The 17,084-nt window shown below is 36.5% G+C and overlaps 1 protein-coding gene across 1 annotated transcript in view; it reads right to left on the bottom strand.

The window, feature by feature from the left end:
- Nucleotides 1-2,510: 2,510 nt before the first annotated feature.
- Nucleotides 2,511-17,084, bottom strand: part of KCTD9 (potassium channel tetramerization domain containing 9) — a 38,259-nt gene continuing 23,685 nt past the window's right edge. The window contains exons 10-12 of the mRNA XM_077868805.1: nucleotides 7,324-7,429; nucleotides 6,406-6,539; nucleotides 2,511-4,418 (exon numbers count right to left, since the gene is read on the bottom strand). Of these exons, the coding sequence (XP_077724931.1) occupies nucleotides 4,302-4,418; nucleotides 6,406-6,539; nucleotides 7,324-7,429 (357 nt within the window). The 3' untranslated portion in view covers nucleotides 2,511-4,301. The remainder of the gene's footprint in view (nucleotides 4,419-6,405; nucleotides 6,540-7,323; nucleotides 7,430-17,084) is intronic.

Raw genomic sequence — 17,084 nt, 5'->3', positions numbered from 1 at the left:
CAGAAAGTTAAGGAGAAACACTGTAGTAAGAATATACTAAGCCCAAGACCACCTGGTGGGTGGACAATTTGACTCATTTAAGTAGATACTTATTTGAGTTAAAATATGCAAATCGCTGTGTAGTAGGAAGGTAGTAAGAACACAAAGGTGAGAAATAATAGTAGTTAACTGGCATGTGACTAAGACCAACCTCACTTATTATAACAGTCCTGCCAAATTTGGATAATGATATTATTATCGTTGCTATCGTTATCCAAATTTTAGAGATATGTGTTCCAACCCAGTGGCTAACCCTTAGGATACTTTATTTATCTTGTTTAAACACCTGTTAAATCCCTAGCATTTAGTCAGCATTGGATAAGTGTAAGTTTGAATGAACAAATGAATAAAAAAGACCTTTACACCAGATTAGGCTTAATGCTTCCTCTATTTCTGCATCAAAGATGTTTTATCTGACATAGAATTAAACCTTCCTGTACAATTGTCTGTGAGGGCTGTTACATTAGCTAAGTAGCAAAATGGTTTAAAATAATTGGATATTTGCTCATTTTAGAGCTAGGATTGGCAAGTTCTCCTCTGGTAGAATCTAAACCAATCAGTCATTGCCCAGTGTTTTTTGGGAACAATTACATTTTCAAGGATGTCAGCATAAAGAGCCAGGCTGCCCTGCTTTACCCAGCCATTTCTGTGGAGGTTGTCAGAGTCTCATGATAGGGTGGAGAAGGGGATAAGCCTTCAAGTATAATTGCAAACAGAGGGGAATTTAAAAATATTAAGTGATGTATTTCATTTAAATTATTATTTCCTTAGACACTGAATGATTTAAGTTTCATTCTGACATGAGAGTTATCTCACTATAATACAAAGGTAATGAGAAGCTTTTTCAAGAGTGCATTAGTTTGAACAGTGTTCAAATCGTCCAACTGACCTCCTATTTGCTGAAAGAGGTGCACCTCTAACAGTGTTGCTTAAGCAGATGTGGCCTTTGGTCAGGACTAAGGAAATGGGAGTTAAGACTTCTGACCCTTATAGTCAGCTTAAGCACTTTTCTTTGGACAAGCATCTGTGGATATCTTGTAGGTTAGTTCTACCAGTTGGTATTTCATTTTTGAAACATGTTTTGAAATTTTTGGATGAACACAGCCACATGGTGTATAAACACATTCAATATGCTTTATGCCAAATCTGTGTTGTATACTTAGGTCACATAGATCTCAAGGGCAAAGGTGAGATTTATTTTCTACAGTATCAAATAAGAGACTAAACATGCAATTAATGGAATTTTGATAGTGACAAACTTTGAACCTTTTTATAGTTCCAAGGATAGATCCATTTATCATGAAGCTTAATTTAGTAAGCTGGGTTTAAGTAATTGGATTTTATAATTGTCATAATTTTTTATTAATTTAGAAATGTCCAGACCTTAAAGTGTATGGCTTTAGAGGGAAAATGGTTTCATTTTCAACATTAAAAGAAACACCTCAAAGTTATAAGTGCTACAATAATGACTTCATAATCTTGATGAGTGATGGATGCAAACCTCTTTTTTGCCCTAATGTAAAATCTCAGCAGGAAGAATGTGTGATGAACTCCTGCTGACATATTTAAAGGTTGTGAAAGGCTTTCAGAGAATTAATCCTTGAATAAGACGCTTTATACAGAAAATAATGTAACCACTTTTCTTTGTAGAGGTGTACTTTTTAATTTTAAAGATAACACCTCCTTGGAAATTTAATGAAATTCTAGGGCTTTTCATTAAACATGATTTGAAGTTGACATGGGGGTAGATTTACAGTATAAATCACCAATTCATAAAATGAGCAACTGGAGAAAATATTCCAGGTCCTGATTTATGAAAGTAACCTTCATAAGAAAATGAATTTGCAACATTTCCTACTAAAATTTTTTTGAAATTGTATTTGAAAGAACTAGATTATATTACAAAATACTATGTATGGCTCTCAACAATTACACGAGTACTGAATTTTATCCATGTAGGTAAACTAATTTAGGTTTTAAACCCTTTCCTAGTCCCCCACCTCCAACTGTATTTTTATCTGTGTGTACACATGTTCCATCACATCGCTTTGTGTTTAATTTACAGTATTTACTATTTTGAAACTCCTCTGTCAAAACTCTCTCCTAGGTGTCAGGTGAAAATGTTTTGGGGACAATGTACTTAACTAACCTAATAAAGCTAACCTATAACGTTCATCAGCTAAAGAGTAACACAAATTAAATGAATTATTGGAAGGCAGTCTTGTTTTCTCAGAATTAATGAAATTTCTTTGTGCTGTTAACATGGTAGATTTTAAAAAGAGGGTCACAAAATAATCATGCTTTCAGAAGCAAGGTTACTTTAATGGCACTTTCAGAGACGAATCCATTACACTGTTATGTTGCATTTTCTTTTCCACCCAGACTCTTGGGGCTGGTCATGAACATATGTTGAAGAAATGTAAGCAAAATACAGTAAAGTGCTGATTTTCAAAAGTACGACAAGAAACTCCTTTTCAACATTTCACATCATTTATTAATGCAGTATACATTAGATCCAAAATCTGCAGTGTCTAAGCATACCATGTTTAGATCTTTCAGATTCTTCTGCAGTTTTAGGTTATGTCTACGGAGGTACCCTTAAGTGGATGAAAACACATTCTATAATTATTGAAAATATAGTACAGAGTGAAATGATTTAAATATAATTTAGGCACATTTGATTATGAAAATAGATATCTCTCAATACAATACTTCTCTGTCTTGGTAAAAATAATAAAGCAAAGAAAATAATTCATTTCTGAAGATGCTTTCCCTCACCTGTAAAGGTCCGATCGCCCACTATGCATATTGTACCCTTTACTGTTCAGGAAAGCTTTGCATATGTATATATAGAAGAATAAGCTACGTAAATATTGAAGACATGTCATTCTCCCAAAGGAGACAAAGTAGTTCTTAATGATTCATTGCTTCAATTTGATGAGTCTGTAGAATTCAGAACCTATTTGGACACAGCTTACATCCCTGCTCTTGGGGTAGACATAAGGACATGGGTCACTGGTAAGGAAATACAGGCCCTATCTCTGCTACCATAGAGATCAGGACTCAAGAAAATCAGGCTAGAATTCATTTAAACAAAACCAGAAAATAGAAGTCAAAGATCCACAGGTGCTGACTGATTGGTATTACATCTTGAACCAACCAAATGCCTTTATTCTTATTTAAGTTTTTTGGTGGCTATAAACTGTCAGTTTAAAATCCCCTCATTCCCCATTGTAGGGTTTTAGCTGCAGTTATGTTCATGTCCAGAAGATGACTGCCAGATTCATTTGCATTTTATAGCCTGGATTGCAGTGGACTGGGATTTATTAATACCTATTTCTAAGTTTAAGCTATCTGGCATTTGAATTAAATTAACATTAATAATGCACCTACGTTTTTTGGTCTTGACATATCTTCCTATGCGTGTTTTGACTGTACAGGAGGAAACAAGGCTAGTAGTGTAAAGTGATAAAATTGCTTGGTCTGGCGTTGAGTGGAACTTGCTTACAATGAAATTCTAAGGATGCTCATTTAAAAGCAGTAGCAACAGGTATATTCTTTGTCCATCTGAAGAGTTCCACCTTAACTTGAGCTGACAATGAGGTCTTTCCTTTCACTCTGTCCCAATCAGTAAGAACTGAGGATTTAATTTAGCTACTGCTTTGTTCTAAAAAATAAACATTATAAAAATGAACCTGAAAAGAGAGCCTTGGGGAGTCTGATCTCACCATATTAACACGGCGTGACAGGTATTTAAAGTAGGGGAGCGCATCACTAAAGCTATTAATAAACCTGAACTTGTCAATATTTTCATAAAGTTTAACAATTTAAATATCCATACTGCATCTAGAGATTCAATAAATATAATTGCATATGTTGTGCTTTTCATAAATTAAAATCCTCAAAATACATTTCAAACCAAGATGGTATTTCCATATCATGCCTATATAAAAGCAAATATAATAGATCCTATTCCCGGTCATAAAGCCAGGCAAATCCCCCTACCTCCACTCAAAAGGCAGCAAGCTAATCTAGCTTCCCTACATCTATTACATGAGTGCTTCTCTGTTAAAATCAGAATGTGGAAAAAAGTTACTTTTTTCCTTTATGCACTGCTGAGAACAAGCATAATCCTCTAAATGTTTTGTTTTGTTTTTTTTCCCTTACAGTGTTATTTCTTCTAGACAACTGAGTGGGTGGAGAAAAAAAGTGATAAGGAAAACATTTTGCATCTTGGGCTTCTTCCTCTAGCCCTGAAATTCTCATCTGACACTTTGTGACATATGTAGTGGTGTTAGCATCTCTTCAAATATAGCTCCCTTCACGTTGGAACCTCTCAGGTTGGCTTCTTGAAGATCACACCCAGACAGATCACAATTCTGCAGACAAAAACAATATTCATGAAAATAAGATGGAGGTTTAGGGCCTTTTTCTGTTCCCTCTCAAAATGATTCCTGGGGCACACGAAACTCACGTTATCATGAAAACCAGTTATTTCTGGAAAACTTCTGTTTTGGGAAAAAAGTCAGATTTTCTTCTACTGGATTTGCTTTCTCTAGGTGATGCTCAGGCTGACTGTCACAAATATAGACAAAGGTTCAAGAGGAAGTGTGTGTCTCCCATTCATACATTTTAAAATCAGTCATTTAAAATCCAGAATGGACTCCAATGTAGTAAATATTATCTATGCAAATTTATTGTATTTCATGAACAATAACAAAAGACATGAACAAGGCTGGGAAACACTATTAAAAAAATCTGAATGAAAGAGATTTTACTTCCTAAATTAAATTATGAAATAGATTTTGCCATTCCTCAACTCGAATATTTCTAAAGCAGGGAACTGCCTTTTTTTTTTTTAACGCCCAAATTACATGCACAATTCAACGAGTTTTAGCAAATGTATACAACAAACAGTTACTACCACCACAATTCGAAGCTGCTTTTAAATTTCTCAGGACCACAAACAGAGTGGCAGATGAGATCGATTTTGGATAGTCCCTGGGGATGGTAGGCGAATACACATAACCTTTTAGGACAGAATGTTACCAGCTGTACTTCAACAGGGAACCTGATTAGTCTTTGCAATCAGTTGCAACCAGGAAGACTTTTGGTGTTTATCCACATTGGCTACATGGTAACTAAAACCAAGGGCGGGGGTTGAATCATCTTTGGTGACAGTACCAAAATTAAATAACTGTGCTTATAATGGGTTTATACTTTTGGCCTTAGGCTGGTTCTTTTTGCTTTTAAGTTTAATGGGGCCTGCCACTCTGTTGCTAAGACCTATCAAGAGAACAGGCAAAACATTAAAAAAAAAAATCTGTAACAGGCCTAAAATTAACCTAGACCTACTATTCTCTCCAATCCAACCTAGGCCAGAGTTTCTTGGATAGGGCTATACTGTTCAATATGATTCTAAGAGCCACATTTGGCTACTTAATTTTAAATGAATTTAAATAAAACTTTAAAAATCCATTTCTCAGTTGCACTGGCCATATTTCAAGTATTCAACAGCCATAGTGCTGATTACTACTATACAAACCAGACTTTTTTAAAAAAAGATTTTATTTATTTATTCATGACGGACAGAGAGAGAGAGAGAGGCAGAGACAGGCAGAGGGAGAAGCAGGCTCCATGCTGGGAGTCTGACGCGGAACTCAATCCTGGGACTCCAGGATCACGCCCTGGGCCAAAGGCAGGCGCTAAACTGCTGAGCCATCAGGGATCCCCTACAAAACAGATTTAGAACGTGTCTAGCCTCACAGAAAATGCTAGTGGACAGCACTGAGAGATCTATCAATAGCACATGACTATGCTAGCTACACTGCAAATTAAGACAACATATAGAATTCTGATGAAGGAGATGCACAGACAAAATTAAAATCTGAAGTTGAGATTCAAAAAGAACATGATTCCCACTTAGAACAGGCTTTCTCAGAACCTGGTTTCAAACCTGTATATCTTTTAAATCTCTCAAGTAGTTTAAAAAAAAAAAAACTGGCCCCATTTAATTGTTTGGAATTAAAACTTACAAAAAACACAATAAATCAGATTTATAAAGCACCCATCAAACTGAGCTACTTGAAGGAGACCCAAAGAAAAGAGGAGAAATCAACTTCGAGTGAATGTCAGATGAATCTTCAAATCTGAAACTGGCATCTCTGACTTGTGTAACAGAATCCTGCTCTGGGATTCCAATTTGTTTAAAGAAGCAATCGATAAGAAAACATCCCTCCAGCTGTGCTGGCAGGCCACTTGGCAGTTTGTACCAGCCAACTACTTTGTTTATAATTTCAATAAATTTTGCATGAGATGCTCAGTAACTGTAGATCAACAAAAACTCTTTAGCAATTAGTGACTCACCTCTAAATCAGTTCCTGCCAGAGTTGCTCCTCTGAGGTTACAGTTCTTCAACTTTGCATTTTTTAAGGTGGCAACTCTCAGGTTAATTCCTGTCATTTGACTTCCTTCCATGTCCACACCTTTCAGATTAGCACCTAAAGTTAACATACAGGGGGAGTAGGTGAACTTAAAGATATTTATAGTCATCTACCTTCAAAAAACCACAAGATGACTTAATGGAGGTGACTGATGACAGGCTCCTTTAACTTTTGGAAAGAACTCTGTGAACCATAAATCTCAGTCTCTCAACCAACTTCTACATAGAAAGAGTTCATTGTTAAAAAACTGCTTGCTTATACTCTGAATTAAGAGTGTTTTAGGCTATATTTTGAGGGAGGAATTTAATTCGGTCTTAAGATAAACAGCACTTTTATAATAACCCCTGAAAGTTTATGATAAGGAAGGTAAGTATCCTGTATTCTAAACATACACATAAATGAAGTGACCAGTTCACTGACACAACAGAGCAATCGGAATTCATAAATATAACAGTAAATCTAACAATGATAAAAACTGCCTGGCTTTATGCAAACTGAAATTCATTTTAGTCAGATTAAGAGTATGCTGTTTAGTTTCAAAGTTTGAGATGTTGATATGTAATTCTCCAACTAAAGCCTTAGCCTTATTCAATATTAGAGGCTGGATTTCCCCTGCCTTCTTGCCTAGCACATGACTGAGATCAAGACAAATTTACTCATTACTAATTTTCCCAGTATGAGGACAGAAGAAATCTATATCCCCCTACAGTGATCATGACTTTCCCAAAACAATTATTTTGGGATTTATTATTATTTATTTATTTATTATTTATTATTACTGGGCCTTTTACTTCATGGTATGTTTTCACATCAGAAAACGTACTTATAGGTAGAAGCTCACCTTCTAAATTGGCTTTAAGACCAGAAGGATCTTCAAAATTACACAGTTTCAGGGATGCTCCTTCTGCATTAGAACAGAGCATCTTGACTCCCTGGAGGTTTGCACACTGGCAAGAAAAAGAGAAGTCCATATTATAACATTCAGAATTTTGTTTGGAAAAGAAAAAAATGGCTCAAATAGTAAAATAAAAAACAGACAAGGAGTGGAAGCTCAGTTGCATACACTTACCATCAATTATTTTCTGTTTATAATGAAGATCTTTCCATCTAGACTCAATAAGAACTGAGAACTACTTCAAGAAAAAGTTCTTTTAAAAAAGCAGTTTTAAAAGAACAGCCCAATTAACAATAGCATGTCCATTTTACACAAAACTTAAGAGTTTAGATAAAACAAATGGAGAGTCAGACTATGACATCCTATTTCTATTTAGCCCTGGGTGTGACAATGTGAGAGCTGAAACGTATGAATAAGAAAAGCATAAACTTGTCAAGGGTAGGGATTTCTCTTCCTTATTTCTGTAGGAATCAACCAAATTCTTGATGTTCAATCCTATTACTATCTTCATGTCAAAGGTCAGAATACTAAGGCCAGTAGTTCACAGCATGATCTGGCTACAAAACACTACAAGTTGTTTGCTGGGTCTTTCTGTACCAATCACTAGTACACAACATTGTCAACTTTGAACACCCAAATTACAGTGCAATATACAAAGAGGAAAAAACTAAAAAATGTATTTTAGAATTTTAAATTATGTTAATGTATCTCCGAGGATTCTAAAATCCTAAGGCTGATCAAGTTATGTTATTGCCATATCTAACAAACACAATCCTGTTTTATATATGCAATTTCATTCACCCTACAGTCAATCCTATTGAAAGGGAGATAAGCTACAGATCAAATCACAGACAACTGAGAAATGCACATGCACTTTCCACTTCTGCCTTTGCAATTACACAAGGTAGCACAGAAACTCAGACTCAGAGGTAAGATAAATGAGGACCTGGAAGGACCAAAATAACTAAAAGACAACTGTGTTTCAAATACTTGAAAATATTAACAAGACAGGAAGCTGATAATATGAAAATAAATGTCTTGTGCTCTCTGTGTTGTGAACCCAGGTAAAATAGACTGTAACTATCATCAAAAGTTCCCAAGGTGACACACAGGGAGAGTGCCCCCCAGTTAGGTGTGACTGCAGCACCAGCAAACAGACTGGGGCTAGGCATCTAGTCTGACCCAACTATAAACCCAACATGGCTCCCCACTGGCCCTTCACAGTACAGGGACCAAATCCTGCCCACAACAAGAAAATGCACTAAAGTAGCCAACTGGACTGAAAGAAAAGGCAGCTCAGTCACACCAGCAGGGCACATGCAACACATAGGAGACACCTCTGCCTGAAGTGCCAGGTTCTGGTGAACAAAGGATACTGAACTACAGGGCACTATAGGACCTCTTCTTCATAAGGCCACTACTTTTAAGAGCATGAGACAGGGGTGCTTGGGTGGCTCGGTTGGTTAAGCATCTGCCTTTGGCTCAGATCATGATTCCAGAGTCCCAGGATTGAGCTCCATGTCAGACTCCCTGCTCTGCAGGGAACCTACTTCCTCCTCTCTCTGCCCCTGCTCATGTGCTCTCTCTTTCTCTCTCAGTCACTCAAATAAATAAAAATTAAAAAACGAAAACGAAAACAAAACAAAACCAAAAACACAGGAGACAGAGCTGACTCTAATACAGATACAGAGAGTTAGACAAAATGAAGAAACAGAGGAATATGTCCCAAGTGAAAGGACAGGACAAAATCACAGCAAAAAAGCTAAATGAGATGGAGACAAGCTATATGCCTGATAGAGAAGTCAAAACAATGGTCAAAAAGATATTTACTGGATTTGAGAAGATCTCAGTGAGATCTCAGTGAGACTCTTTTCTTTTTCAGTGAAACTCTTTTTTTTTTTTTTTTTTTTTTTTAAATTTATGATAGTCACAGAGAGAGAAAGAGAGAGAGGCAGAGACATAGGCAGAGGGAGAAGCAGGCTCCATGCACCGGGAGCCCGATGTGGGATTCGATCCCGGGTCTCCAGGATCGCGCCCTGGGCCAAAGGCAGGCGCCAAACCGCTGAGCCACCCAGGGATCCCTCTCAGTGAAACTCTTAATGAAAAGATAGAAAATATAAAAGAATCAATCACAGATGAAGAAATGAAATTAAAAATACACAAGAGGGAATAAATAATAGACTAGAGGAAGCAGAGATACAGATCAGTGAGCTGGAGAACAAAGTAATGGAAAGCAACCAAGATGAACAGCAGAAAGAAAAAAGAATAAAAAAATGCAACTAGATTAAGGGAACTCAGTGATATCAAGTGTAGTAATACGCATTACACAGATCTCAGAGAAGAAACAGGAGCAGAAAAGATCGAGGAGGCACAGAGACCTCAACAGAATCAACCCATGGACATCCACACCAAGACCAAAAAGTAGTGATAAAGAGAGAATTTAAAAGTAGCAAGAAAAAAGGAAAGAGTTACATAAAAGGGAAACCGGGTAATCTGCTGAATTTTTAGCAGACATGGGCAGCCAGAAGGGAGTGGCATGACATATTCAAAGTGCTGAAAGGAAAGGACCTGAAACCAATTCTACTCTACCCAGCAAGGCTATCATTCAGAATAGAAGGAGAGATAAAAAGTTTCCCAAACAAAAGTTAAAGCAGTTCATCACTATAAATCAGCTTTACAAGACATGTTAAAGGCGATTCTTTGAATGGAAAGAAAAGGACATAATCAGGAGTAAAAAATTAGAAAACGTAAATACAAATATAATAAAAGCAGCAGATGAATCACTTATGAAAACTAGTATGGTGATTTAAAGAACCAAAACTCAGGTGATTTGCAAAAATAAAAGGATATAAAGTATGACACCATATACATAAAATTGAGTGTTGGGATGGGGCATGGGTGAGTAAAAATTTAGTGCATTCAAAATGGGTTCAAACCTAAGCAACCATCAACTTTATATAGATACCAATACACATAAGATGTTATATATGAACCTAAAGGCAATCACAAATCAAAAAACCTGTCATGGATATGCAAAAAATAAAGAAAAAGAAATCCAAGTAAAGCACTAAAGAAAACAATCAAACCACAAGGGAAGAGAGCAAGAGAAAAAAGAAACAAAAAAGAACCCCAAAATCAACCATAAATAAGTAACAAAATGATATTAAGTACACACATATCAATAATTACTTTGAATATAAATACACTAAACACTCCTATCAAAAGATACAGGCTGCGGCACTTGAGTGGCTCAGTTGGTTGAACGTCCAATACTTGGCTTTGGCTCAAGTCACAATCTGGGATTGAGCCCAGCTTTGGGCTCCCCTGTTCAGTGTGGAGTCTGCTTGAGGATTCTGTCTCCCACTCTCTCTGCCCCTCCCCCCACTCATTCACACTCTCTCTAATAAATCTTAAAAAAAAAAAAAAAGATACAGGCTGATTGGATAAAAAAGAACCAAGAACCACCTATATGCTGCCTACAAGAGATTGATTTCAGACCTAAAGATACATGTAGATTGAAAGTGGAGGGATGGAGAGGTGCCAAGGTGGTACACTTGGTTAAGCACCCAACTTTTTAAAAAAATTTTATTTATTTATTCATAAGAAACACAGAGAAAGAGGGAGAGACATAGGCAGAGGGAGAAGCAGGCTCCTCGCAGGGAGCCTGATGCAGGACTCGATCCCTGGACTGGGATCATGCCTTGAGCTAAAGGCAGATGCTCAACTGATGAGCCACCCAGGCATCCCAAGCATCCAATTCTTAATTTTGGTTCACGTCATGATCTCAGGTTCCTGGGATTGAACCCTGTGTTGGACACTACACTCAGCAGGGAGTCAGTTTAAGGATTCTCTCTCTCCCCCCCGCCCCTCCCCCCTGCTCTCTAAAACATACCTTACCAAAGAGAGAGAGAGAGAGAGAGAGGGGCACCTGGGGGGCTCAGTCAGTTAAGTGTCTGCCTTTAGCTCAGGTCATGATCCCAGGGTCCTGGGATTGAGCCCTGCATCAGGCTCCCTGCTCAGCAGGGAGTCTGCTTCTCCCTCTGCCTCTTTCCCTCCCCTAACTTGTGCTCATTCTCTCTAATTAAAAAAAATTATTTTAGAACATTCCCCCCAAAACAGTGGAATACACATTCTTTCCAGGTGCAATGAGAATAGATCATATGTTAGGCCACAAAAAAGTCTCAACAAATTCAAAAAGATTGAAATCATATCATGCAACTTTTCTGATCATAATGGTATGAAACTAGAAAAAAGTAGAAAGAACACAAATACCTGGAGATTAAATAACATGCTACCAAACAGTAGGTCAACTAAGAACTCAAAGAGGGAATTAAAAACATACATGGAGAAAAAACAAAATGAAAATACAATGGTCCAAAATCTTTGGGATGCAGCAAAAGCTGTTCTCGGGGGAAGATATAGGCCCTACCTCAAGAAGCAAGAAAAAGCTCAAGCAACCTAACCTTACACCTAAAGGAAGTGGAAAAAGAAGAATAAACAAAGCCCAAAGCCAGTAAAAGAAAGGAAAAGTAACACTAAGACAGAAATAAATGAAATACAGACTAAAAGAGCAACAGAACAGATCAATGAAACTAGGATCTCATTCTTAGAAAGGTTCAACAAAATTGATAAACCTTTAGCCAGACTCATTAAAGAAAAAGAAAAGAGGACTTGAATAAAATAAAAAATGAAAGAGGAGAAATAAAAACTGACATCACAGAAATACTAAGGATCGTAAGAGAATATTATGAAAAATTATGTGCCAACAAATGGGACAACCTAGAAGAAATGAATAAATTCCTACAAACATATAACCTCCCAAAACGGAATCAGGAAGAAGAAAAAAACAAAACAAAACAAAACAAAAAAAAACCTGAACAGATTGACTAGTAGTCATGAAATTGAGTAAGTAATTGAAAAACTCCCATCAAACAAAAATCCAGGACCATATAGCTTCACAGGTGAATTCTACTAAACATTTAAATAACAGTTAAGACCTATTCTTTTCAAACTATTCCAAAAACTGAAAGAGGAAAGAAAGACTCCAAATTCCTGCTATGAGGCTAGCATTACTACCCTGATACCAAAACTAGATAAAGAGACTACAAAAAAAAAAAAAAAAACAAAAGCCAGAAGCCAATATCTCTGATGAACATAAATGCAAAAAGTCTTCAACATTACAGCAGCAAACCAAATCCAACAACACACTTACAAAACTGAATTCACCATGATCAAGTGGAATTTATTCCTACAAATAATATTTGCAAATCAACCAATATTAACAAGAGAAAAGATAGCCATATGACCAATTAAATAGATGCAGAAAAAGCATTTAGCAAGCACAATATCTATTTATGATCTCTCAACAAAGTAGGTTTAGAGGAATATAACTCAGCATATAAAAGGCCATACAGGAAAATGTCACTCACAGCTAACATCATCCTTACTGGGGAAAAAACTGAGAGATTTTCCTCTAAGATCAGGAACAACACAAGGATGTCCACTCAAATCACTTTCCTTTTCATTCTGGAAGTGCTAGCCATAGCAATCAAACAAGAAAAAGAAATAAAAGGAATTTAAGCTAGTAAAGAAGGAAGAAGTAAAACTTTCATTATTTGCAGACGATGTGACACTCTATATAGAAATTTCAAGAGTCCACCCCTCAAAAAAAATAATCATAAAACTGGTAACTGAATTCAGTAATGTCTCAGGATACAAAAATTTATACAGAAATCTGTTGTCTTTCTATACATTAATATTGAAGTAGTAAAGAGAATATTAGCAATCCTACTTATACAACTGCACCAAAAAGAATAAAATATCTAGGAATAAGCTTAATCAAGGAGATGACAGACCTGTACCCTGAAAACTATAAAACTGATGAAAGAAACTAAAAATGACATAAATAGATATTCCAAGCTCATGAATTGGGAGAACCAATATTGTTAAAATGTTCCTATTACTCAAAGCAATCTAGAGATTTAATGCAATCCCAATCAAAATACCAATAGCAGTTTCCATAGAACTAGAATAATCTTAATTTTTTTTTTTTTTAATAATCTTAAAATTTATATGGAAACACAAAAGACCCTGAATAGCCACAGCGGTTTTGAAAAAGAACAACAAAACCCTAGGTATCACATTCCCAGATTTCAAGGTATACTACAGAGCTCTAGTAATCAAAATAGTATGATACTGACACAAAAACAGACACACAGATCTACAGAACAGAGTCCAGAAATAGGCCCATGCTTTTATTGTTGATTATGACAAAGGAGAGACGCCTGGGTGGCTCAGTTGGTTAAGCGTCTTACACTGGATTTCAGCTCAGGTCATGACCTCGGGGTCCTGAGATGAAGCCCCATGTCAGGCTCCATTGGTAATGGAGCCTGCTAAAGATTCTCTCTTTTCTTCTCCCTCTGTCCCTCCCTCCCTAAACTATGACAAAGGAGGCAAGAATATACAATGGGAAAAAGACAGTCTCTCCAACAAATGGGAAAACTGGACAACTTCATGCAAAAGGCTGAAACTGGACCATTTTCCTATACCATACACAAAAATAAACTCAATGGATTAAAGACCTACATATGATACCTGAAATCATAAAAATGCTAGAAGAGAAAACAGGCAGTTTTCTTTGAGTTTCTTTGATCTCAGCCATAAAAACATTTTTCTAAATAAGTCTCCTTTGGCAAGGGAAGCAAAAACAAAATTAAATTATTGAGGATACATCAAAATAAACTTCTGCACAGCAAAGGAAATCACCAACAAAAGACAACCTACTGAATGGGAGAAGATATTTGCAAATAACATATCCAATAAGGGGTTAGTATACAAAATATATAAAGAACTTATACAACCCAACACCAAAACAACAAATAATCCAGTTAAAAAATGGGCAGAAGACATGAACAGACATTTCTCCAAAGAAGACATCCAATATCCAACAGACACATGAAAAGATGCTCAACATCACTAATTATTAGGGAAATGCAAATCAAAACCACAATGAGATATCACCTCACACCTGTCAGAATGGCTAAAATAAAAAACATAAGAAATAACAAGTGTTGGTGAGGATGTGAAGAAAAAGGAACTCTCATGTACTGTTGGTGGGAAAACTGGTGAGCCACTGTGGAAAGCCACTGTGCTTCCTCAAAACATTAAAAATTACCATATGATCCAGTAATCTACCGACTAGGTATCTACTGAAAGAAAACAAAAATACTAATTCAAAAAGATATATACGTACCCCTACGTTTATAGCAGCATTATTTACATGGCAAAGATACGGAAGCACCCAAGTGTCCATCAATAAATGAATGGATAAAGAAGATGTGGTATACACACACACACACAACACACACACACACACCACATTAATGTTACTCAGCCACAAAATAGAGTGAAATCTTGTCATTTGTATCAAGAATGGAGGCAGAAGACATAATGCTAACTGAAACATATCAGAGAAAGAAAAATACCGTATGATTCATTCACATGTGGAATTTAAGAAATAAACAAATGGATGACATAGGTGAAGGGGATTAAGAGTAAACTTATCATGAAAAGGCACCTGGGTGGCTGTCAGTTAGGCGTCCAACTTCGGTTGTTTTGGCTCAGGTCATGACCTCAGAGTTATGAGACTTAGCCCTGCACTGGCTCCACCCTCAATGTGGAGTCTGCTTGAGATTCTTAACCTCCCTCTCCTTCCCCCTTTGTTTCTCACACCTGGTGCTCTCTCTCTTGCAAATAAATAAATAAAATCTAAAAAAAAAATACACTTATCATGAAACTAATAAAACCAATATAACACTGTATGTTAACTATACTTAAAAACAGGGAAGCAGCAGAAGTGGATGGGAGTATAGATTAGACCAGCTGATTTGGATGAATGGGTGATTGATACATGGGGGATTTTTAAAAAACTAATGTTTGTTGTTTTAAATCTAATAACCACAACAACACAAGAAAATCCTAAGATTATTATAAGTACAGCTCTATACTGAAGGCTATACACTATGGAATCTCACAAACAGATTTGTAAGAAATTCAGTGAAGTTTTCTATCTTAACTACAGAACATATTTCACACTCTATCCATCAATGGTAAAGCAGGTCATCAACCCTAAAGATACAGAATTCAGCTACTCAGTAAACTAGCATTGCATCTCGAAGAGTTCTGCTATCTTACTGTATCAAGGGGAAAAGGGTTTTGATGAAAGTAGTTCAATTATTACCATTATTTTTTAAGTATGATAAATGGCATTACGATTATGTCTTAAAAATGGTCTTGATCTTCTTTAAAAAAGATTTTATTTATTTGAAAAAAAGAGCAAGAGCACAAGTAAGGGAGAGGGGCAGTGGGAGGGAGAAGCAGACTCCTCCTTGAGCTGGGAGCATGCCCTGATTCCAGGACCTTGAGTCCTGAGCCCAAGGCAGACACTGAACTGATTGAGCCCAGATGGTTTTAACTTTAAGAGATAAACAAAATGTTTATAGGCGAAAGAATGAGTGGCTTCAAAATAATGTGAAAAGAGGTGCAGACAAAATTGTTTATGTGCTGATAATGTCTGTTGAAGCTGAGTAACGGAAGTAACAAGGGGGACTCATTATATTATTCTATTTTTGTATGTTTGTCATTTTCCACACAAAAAAGTCATTAAAAAAAAGAAATAAGGAAGAGAAAACACATGCTATAGACGCAAGCTCCAACTATGCTAACAAACTAGCCTTTCTGGGCTTGGGCAAATCTCTAGGTTTAAGTTTCTCAGTCAACCATACAACAGATGACACTTGATGATCCTGCCAGCTCTTACCATGTATAAATCTTGAATGAGAATGTGCAACAGATATGTAACAGCTAAATTATTATACCAGCTTCTATGCAGCAGCTGAAGTCACTGATGGCACACAGAGCACGTAGAAGAAACACTTTAAAGCATGCTGACAGAATAGATAATGTGGCATGGACTTCTTAATAGGGACAGCAACTGACATCACCTTAGCTGGTAACAGAATTGCATGGTTCCTATGGAAAGACCTCACAGCCCATGAGGGATACATTGGGTGAGAAGTCCAAAAAGAGTGGTGGAACCATTAGGTAAATCTTGCGTGGCAGAGTGCTTAGCACACATCATATTTTGTGGATACGACAGCTACTCATTAGCAATCATCCTCAAATGCCAAGGACAATTGACAATTAGTTTTGACTTCACAGCCTATATACCCTGGGCAATGACTCTCCAACATGAGCCATTTCTATCATTAGTAATTAAACTTAATTCTATAGCACTTCAGCTTACCAATTATACACTACGGGTAGAACAAGTATTTACAGGTAAGAAAATTATTGTTCAGGTTTGCAGTACTACTACAATTCAACAGAATTTAAAACCAGCTGTATTGAATGACCCAATCTGTCTTTTTATCTTTTTGTTCGTTTGTCTTGTCCTTAACAAAAGCCACACAGTGGTCTCTCAACATTTCACTATTTAAAGAGTAGGTCCTTCAAACCCTTTCTTTGTGCTGCTAGTCTTTTGCCTATTTTGCTACCAATGTGGTCCTTCCTCATAAGATGGGTCAAGGAGAGTTGAAATACTGGGAATGTATATTGGCAGATTTTGTTATAGATCTGATACTATAAACTTCATGGTAAAATAGGTTACAAGTAAGGAATACAACTAAAATTATAAAACTCAATGAATA

Source organism: Canis aureus, chromosome 24 (genome assembly GCF_053574225.1).
Source record: "Canis aureus isolate CA01 chromosome 24, VMU_Caureus_v.1.0, whole genome shotgun sequence".
NCBI lineage: Eukaryota > Metazoa > Chordata > Mammalia > Carnivora > Canidae > Canis > Canis aureus.
Note: the sequence above shows the minus strand (reverse complement) of the source record. Positions and strands in the feature narration are given on the sequence as shown.